The following is an 8,469-nucleotide window of genomic DNA, read 5'->3' on the forward strand; positions in this document are numbered from 1 at the left end:
CCGCCAGAGGGTGCCAGGCGCTTTTGTCGCTTTGTCTCTCTCGCACCGATGCGCCAGGCCGCATGAGTGCGAGAGAGAGGGCAATGAAAACGCCGCTCCGGTCTACAAAGCGCAGGCGCAACTTTTCTCGTCTCAAATCCAAAACTCAAAACAACAGAACCCTCAACTCCGCCGAGTGAAACCGTTTCTTCCACAGTTATCGGCGTGAAGCTGATTTAATTTTTTTAATGATGGATTACGAATTTAAAATTAAAACCTCAAATGAACGGACAAAAGTGGAAGATTTATTTGAGTTTGAGGGATGTAAGGTCGGGCGCGGAACGTACGGACATGTCTACAAAGCGAAGCGGAAAGATTCGTAGGTGTCCCAGTTAGGTTACGATGCATTTTTACCGTGTCTTTCTCTCCCATTCTGCTTGCTCTTCGTGCATTTGAAACCCTTTCCCATGGTCCCCCATCACGTCACTTGACTTTCCACTTCACTCAAGTTGTGAAGGAGCTCATTTTTCATTCATAAAAAAAGTTGTGACCTGGACGTGGAAAGGATTCTTTTGAAAGCTCTATTCCCTCAATAATGCCTTTTTTCTTCTATTCCTATTTAGCTCGGAGAAAGATAAAGATAGTGTTAAAGACTATGCACTAAAACAAATTGAGGGCACTGGCTTATCTATGTCTGCATGTCGAGAAATAGCTGTAAGTAATGAGGTGAATTAACCAACGTACCCTATACTCTTGGATTAGCTCCATGTTTTACTCCTTTCCTTCTTTTTAGCTTTTGCGGGAACTGAAACATCCTAATGTGATCAACTTAATCAGAGTTTTCTTGTCGCACAATGATAGGAAAGTGTGGCTTTTATTCGATTTTGCTGAACATGACTTATGGGTAAAGTATTTTATCTATTTTAGATTACACTAATCAAACCTTTTGCAAAATATAAAATTGTAACGTCCAATCTAATTTGTGTGTGTCTTTTTCAGCACATTATCAAATTTCACAGAGCTGCCAAAGCAAATAAAAAACCTCTCTTAGTAGCCAAAGCAATGGTTAAATCTCTACTCTATCAAATTTTAGATGGCATTCATTATCTTCATTCAAATTGGGTTCTCCATAGAGATTTGGTATGCAATTTCCTCAAATTATATTTACCCTTGCGGCTTCCAGTCATCTTAACGAGCTGTTTTTATTTTAGAAACCAGCCAATATTTTAGTGATGGGTGAAGGAATTGAACGAGGGAGGGTCAAGATTGCTGACATGGGCTTTGCACGCCTTTTTAATGCACCTCTGAAGCCACTAGCAGATCTTGATCCAGTGGTAGTAACATTTTGGTATCGTGCGCCAGAATTGCTTCTTGGTGCTAGACACTACACTAAAGCCATTGGTGAGTATTTTCCCTCTCTAACCCTTTGATATAATCATCTTTATTTTCTATCATGATCACCCCTTTTAATTTTAAATCTCAATTTTTCCTTTCTAGATATATGGGCCATAGGATGTATCTTTGCTGAACTCCTCACATCTGAACCTATTTTTCATTGTAGACAAGAAGATATTAAGACTAGTAATCCCTATCATCATGATCAGCTTGACAGGTTCGCACAGTGTCTTTAATACCTTTGGCATGATAGTAAGTGGTTTTTATTTCTAATTTTTCTTTGCAGAATATTCAATGTTATGGGTTTCCCATTGGAAAAGGAATGGGAGGACATTCGTAAAATGCCTGAACATCCCACACTTGTGAAGGACTTTAAACGCTCTAAGTAAGTTATTCTCTAAAAAATGCTAAATTTTATCAAAAAGTGCATCTAAATCCCCACTGCTCTATAAAATTATTAACCAATGCTTTTGAAAATCATTTGCAGTTACACTAACTGTTCCTTAATCAAATATATGGACAGACACAAGATCAAACAGGATAGTAAAGCATTCCATCTGGTTAGTGTTGAATTTGCTTAGCCTTTTCAATATGTATGTGTCGTATCCATAATGTATTTGTATGCATTTTCTGTATCTGTTTTTCTTTTTTCAGCTCCAAAAGCTTTTGCTTATGGATCCAACTCGCCGTATCACTTCTGAACAAGCTATGCAAGACCCTTACTTTGTAGAAGACCCTTACCCAACTTCTGAGTAAGTACTCCATTTTTTACCCTGCTTTATTTTTCAATCAAACAAGTATGAAGTCTAATGCCATCTTTTGACACCTTTCTGACAGTGTGTTTGCTGGCTACCAAATTCCGTACCCGAAACGAGAATTCCTTACTGATGATGATCAGGATGACAAATCTGACGCTAACAAACGTCAGAATCAAGCTGCCAATGTAAGTTTTTATCGGCGAATCTTTTGAAAAAATCTAACTAACAGCGCTAATTTTCTTCTGGCATATTTTGCGAAAGTAATGTTTGCTGCTTGTGCTTAAACTTATAACAAACAGAATTAATCTGTAGTCCCCATCCATCTGGTGTACAACAGATTATGCTGACCTCTTCCGACTATCACTGACATTTACTGTGCCTCTTCTGCTTTTTGTTAAGTGGATTTATGTTCTTTCATTTTCCTTTTGCCTAACTTATTGCTTAGAGTACTTGATGAACCAAATTAAAAAATTGCATTTGTATGAAGTATTTTGTTCCTCAGGTTTATCTTCTTTTGCTACTAAAGTTATATCATTTACATCTAGACCTCAGTGACATTCTTTTAAGTTAAAAAATAAAAGGCATATTATATCTTCATACATTGGACATCTTTTCCTACCAATGTCATATTACATTCAATAGTTTGTCTTCCCTGTTCTTCCTGAAGAAATTTTTTTAATACAGCAATAAATGGTTCAAACACATTGCATGTATCATGCTCAGAAGATGGTAGTTGTCATTAAGGCTCAATTTTATCAATATTTATTTACAATTTTCCTTTTCAAAATGAAACTTCAATTCATGATTGAACTGCTAATTTTCTTGTCTTGTTGCTCAGTTTTGTTCAATTATTCTCAAGCTCATATTAAAATTAAATTTTGAGTTTCACCATCTTGATAAATAGTCATTACATGAATTGCCTTTCAATGATTACATTCCGTCCAAATAATGACTTCCAAAAACACAAGGAGAAAAAAAAAGTTCTTTTGGCTTACTCTGCTTGGTAATGGCTCTATTGGTGGCACATTGGCACATGCTTTTACATGTATTGAGGAAGACCTAAATTCAACCTACTTAAAAATTTGTCTGTGTCACTCCACAGACTAGTTAAAATTTGTCTCAGTCACTTCAAAATCCACGTGTTTTGTCTGTGTGTTCAATTATTGATACATAATCATTTAACTGTTTGAATCAATGAAAAGAGTTAAAAATTAAGTTCTCAAATATTAAATAGTTCTCCCTCTTGTATTCCCCAGGGAAATCAGGGGCAAGGAGATCAATCGAGCCACCATGGACCAAATGCCAAGAGAGCGCGGCTAGGGCCCCCGCACCCTTCCGTGAGCACAGCCAACACCATGAGTGGCCAACAGCAGCAGCAGCAACAGCAGCAGCAACAACAGCAGCAGCAGCAACAACAGCAGCAACAGCAGCAGCAGCAGCAACAACAACAGCAGCAGCAACAGCAGCAGCAACAACAGCAGCAGCAGCAACAACAACAAGAGTTTCATCAACACGTCCAACAAAACATGATGTATCAAAGCAATCAAAACAACCAGAATCAAGGATTTCAAAGGTTCTAAAGTTCATTTTGCTCTTAATTGTTCAATGATATGGAATTTATGTCAATCATATTTTCAGTCACTATTTACTCCTTTCATTACTGATGATTATGAAAGGTATTTTGGCTCTGAGCCATGTAAGATACATTCTTTAATTCCAGAACCTAAAAAACTTGAAATAGCGATATTACGTGGAAATTGATTCTATCTTATTCACATTACTTGTTCCTTGAATGGTGCTGTCTTTTCTGATAGTGCTGTTTTATTGTATGACTATATTTTCTTAGCTTTTATGGATATACCATAAGTTTCCAATGAATTTAAATCTAGTCTGTGGAGGAAATTGACAGTTCATTCTTGTTGTTTAAGCATATGGCGTGGTTGTGATTTCATCACATACATTTTAGTTACACCTTGATTTATGTAGATCTGCTGGTACCACCTGATTTACTTGTGCAGAGTCCAAGTGCTCTTGCAGGCGTGGTATGTGTGATCCACATTTGATTATATCATGACCATTTATTTATTTTCTTAAAAAAAAAGAGAGATGAAATTTTTTTTCTTGTTTTGTACTTTAACAGGGTAGTGTCACTTACACCCTTTAATAAGGCTTGGAGATTTAATTCATGAGGAATTTTACTTCACATCAAGGACTCTCCTATGTCATCATTTTGCTCTGATTATTGTATTTCATTGGTTAAAAAGTTGATCAATTTATATTGGGTCTGTCCTTTGTTCTATTCATTTTTCCACTCATCAAACATATTTTGACCTTCAAAGTTTGTAGATTTGTTTCTTATGGTAACCTGTTTTTATTGGCCTCCAGAAGTTTTCAGACTCGTTTGTTGCGTCCAAATTTTCAAACCAGTATATTATGACTGTGACTGCCCAGAAATACTGATAAACGTATCTTGTGAACTATGTTATAAACTGAGTTAATCAACGTTCAGTATGGACTGACATTAAGTTATTTCTTTTTAAACATTCTCTTTAGTTTTGAGATAGACTTGAAATATTGATAGACTGTTACAGCTGATGTAATTGTTATAAGCAAATCAAGCCACATAACCACTGTCTTTGCTGTCTGTAAACTAGACAGTGCTACAAACACGTGGCGTGCTGTAGGCTTATATCTTGGGTTGGGATTGCAGTGGGACTGAAAGGTGGTGTATGTTTCTCTTGTGATGGGTGGGGTGTGCCGTATCTGTGTTTGGTCGTTTGCGCTGCATAATTGTGATACTTATATTTATTAAATACTAAATTTATTACACATTTTCATTTCTGAAAACGAGGTTTTTGAACTGAACCTTAACTATTTGTCTTGTAGAGAACCCCATTCATCTCATTCAAATAAGAGAAAATGAGAGAAAATGATTTAATTTGCCTTGCAGTAGAGGCGTGTAGCTTTGGGCCTCTACAGTGCAGGACGCGCGTGGGCCAGGCTGGGCCGGGCGCCGCGACAGCCCGCCCTCCGCCGCTGTCTGTCAACTTATGGGATTACCCAGGATCCCCGGTCGTGGCCACGCCGCCCTCGCCACCAGAAATCAAAGGCTCAGGGTCCCGAGGGGCTCCGAGGGGGGCTTGGGTCTCTCAACACACATCGTCGTGCCGCAACGCCGGGCAACGCAACCAAGGATTCGATTGATCGATTTTAAATTCTCTCTTTGTCGGCTTGCAGTGTCATTTCTTTATAAGTGGTTATTTTATACATTCTTTCTTGAAACTTTACCTTGCGTTTCTGCGATAAATGCCAAGTAATCTTTCATCCTTAAGCCGAGAAACTTGAATATTTCCTCTTTTTACTGAAAACGGATGATTCTGATATTTATGCATTGCTATAATTGAAACTAAAGCCAGCCTTCTATCTGAATTCAATCGGAATCCTCTCGCCGGACCTGCCGACGCAATGGAGACTCCCGGCAAGCAACGGTCGCCGCGCGCCGCCGCGCCACCTCAGCGTCACATCGTGGTCACATCGTGGTCACATCGTGGTCACATCGTGGTCACATCCTTGTCTCGCCGTTCCGACACCAGCCAGACGATCCAGACTGACGAAGTGACCGACTGACTCGACATTGCATTTCGCACGTAGTTTCAGCTGCATGCCCAAGCCTCGCCAGCTGGAAACTTACGGACGGCCCGCGACCGTCAGTGTCCCGGCAGGCCAACGCACTGTGGGCCAGAGGACCGGTGCAGGCGGCCAAAACTCAAGACGCGTTTGGAGCTCCAGAGTCGCTAAATGGGACTCGAACCGAACGTGTGACCCCACCAATGAACTGCTCTCCGAACGAGGAATCCATTGGTGGGGTCACACGTTCGGTTCGAGTCCTATTTAACGACTCTGGAGCTCAAAACGCGTCTAGAGTTTTGGCCGCCTCCACCGGTCTTCTGGCCCACTGTGCGACGGTGCTGACGGCAGGGGCGGATCCAGAGGCGGCGAGTAAGCACATTTTGCTACATCCTCCCCCCCCCCCCTTCCCTGCACCCGTCTCTGGATTCCCCCTGTGTCCAGGAAGAGAGCGAGCAAGAGAGACAGAGAGTGTGGGAGCGCCCGCCGAATCGAGGGTAGGCAGCACGCGTGGCACGGACGTGCGGCGGGCTGGCCTATCTAGTTACCATTACCATTACGGGCTAGGGCACGCGCGGGTGGCAAGCGCGCAGGCAGCGAGTTAGGGAAAGTTTGCGTTGCTTTCACGAGAGGAAGGAGAAGAAGCTGAAGAACGACCGAGGTTCTTTTTCATACATAAACGCATTGGTTTGGTTTATGCTGCCGAAGGAGAGGGGGACTGGTTGCACTGAGAATCCAAACGCTATGAGTATAGCGTCAATTGGTGCAATGCAAAAGCATTGCACATGAAGTGCAATGCCTCCCATTTCCCATGCATTAGCATAGGGCCTTTTCGGGAAGCATTGCACCAAAGGTGCAATATGGCTGTGGCATTGCACGTATGGTGCGATATCACAGCGCATTGCACCATACGTGCTATACTCATAGCGTTTGGAATCTCAGTGTGGGCATGTCATTTTGAGTTGAACCGCGCGCGTGCAAGTGCAATTCAAAAGCCTCCGAGCCATCGCTTCGTAATACGGTGCACGAGAATGAGGTGCGCTCCGCATTTGCGGCACGTGCACGAGCCGGCCAGGGCAAGAGCGAGGGCGCAAAGAGAAAGACCGAACAAATCGAAAAAAAGGAACAGAAAGAAAGAGGCAGAGAAGAAAAAGTAAGAGAGAGAACAGAGCGAAGGAACTGGTTGACCGGTCCTGCTCCACCGGGCCTCTTCCAAATATGTATGGAATAAATTACCGGACGGGAAGGATGACAGCTTGCCTTGGTGCCCCTCCATTCCCCCCCCCCTCTCTCTCTCTCTCTCTCTCTCTCTCTCTCTCTCTCTCTCTCTCTCTCTCTCTCTCTCTCTCTCTCTCCCCTCTCTCTATCTCTCTCTCTCTCTGTCTCTCTCTCCCTCTCCCTCTCTCTCCTCCCCTGTCGTAAGCCCTCCACGCTTCCCTTTCGTTTTTGTTTCCCTCTTTTCGGCGACGCGCCCTACCGCGACCCCGCCACTACCTCACTTCATCTTTCGTTAATCCCACCCCCGATCCTTTTTGCTACACCGCCAAAAAGCGTAAACAGGTCGTAAAGTTTTATTGGGATGACGCCGAGCGTGGCGTGGCGTGGCGCGGCCTGATGTGTGGCATGGCGGTCTAGCTTTTACGAAAATCGCACACGCGAGGACGCGGGACGCGGCGGGTATAGGACTCCCCCCTCTCTTTGCCCCCTTTCCTTGTACTACCTGCACTCTAAAAATTTCATAGTGAAAACTCTCTGTATTATGGTGGGGCAGATGACTTAGTAATTTAACTTTTCTTTGCAAATCAATTGAACCTTGAAGATGTTTAGTTGAATTTCGTTTAAAATCTCCATTAGAATATGTTGCTGCAGTCTTCCATTGTAAGACATTTAGAGTTTGCTGTGACAAACGCCGCAGATCTGAAAAAAAAAAAGTTTTCCTGGTAGAAACAAGTTTTTAAGTGACTTTGGCTAATTAAGCCCCAGATTATTGAGACACGTTCCTTAGTAACGAGAAGCTCTAAGAAAAGAAGGAGCGAAGATTCTCGAGTCCATGTCTTCGCTGCGCTAAGCGGTCCGGTCAGTCCCTCAAATCGAAATTTATGCAATTTAAAGTCATGGTTTCCGACCTTCCGATTTTCAGCGCGGCAAGAGACCCCGGCGTGCCATGAAGGGATGTCGGAAAGCCCACATTTCGTCGCCTCGTAATGACGAAACGGCACGGCCCTTTCCTGGACCAATTTTTTCCCTTATTTTTTGGCGAGTGCGGTGGCAGTGGATTATCATAGCCACAGCTGCTGAGCAGGTCAGCGCGCAAGCCAACGAAGCCGGCGTGGCGAGGCGTGGCGAGGCGTCGCGTCCCTCCCGGTTCCCCTTCCATCCAGCCCTCCAAGCCCTCCAAGCTACTCATCCCCGGGCCACTCCACCCCGTGCAGGCCAGCTGGCCGAAGGGCCGAAGGCTGGCCCACTGCCAAAACAAGGGCGGGGCGGAATGAGCCCCGGGCCGTGGGCCCCCGCGCCGCCCCGGGGTGCATTGGCTCTATTACTGGTGCCGCGACCGTCGCATACATTTCGTGTCGCCATGTTTTTCTTCGCGGCAAAAAAAGACGAGCAAAAACTGGGGTTCCCTTTTTTTGGTCTCCTTCATTTCAAGCTCGGAAGCGAACGGCGAAGCCAGCGACAGCAGAGGGTCGTTTCTGTCCCTCTGTCTCTC

General features: G+C 43.6%; 1 protein-coding gene across 1 annotated transcript; it reads left to right on the forward strand.

Annotated features, from left to right (window-relative positions):
• The first annotated feature begins 101 nt into the window (after positions 1-101).
• Positions 102-4,979, forward strand: LOC117652446 (cyclin-dependent kinase 8). Its single transcript, XM_034397382.1, has 11 exons — positions 102-358; positions 603-693; positions 773-883; positions 979-1,119; positions 1,191-1,380; positions 1,477-1,591; positions 1,661-1,759; positions 1,862-1,934; positions 2,029-2,126; positions 2,212-2,317; positions 3,389-4,979. Exons 1-11 carry the CDS (start codon positions 228-230, stop codon positions 3,710-3,712), a joined length of 1,479 nt encoding a protein of 492 aa, XP_034253273.1. The 5' UTR covers positions 102-227; the 3' UTR covers positions 3,713-4,979.
• Positions 4,980-8,469: the final 3,490 nt, after the last annotated feature.

The sequence above is a fragment of the Thrips palmi genome, unplaced genomic scaffold (assembly GCF_012932325.1).
Source record: "Thrips palmi isolate BJ-2018 unplaced genomic scaffold, TpBJ-2018v1 HiC_scaffold_7, whole genome shotgun sequence".
NCBI classification, from domain to species: Eukaryota; Metazoa; Arthropoda; class Insecta; order Thysanoptera; family Thripidae; genus Thrips; species Thrips palmi.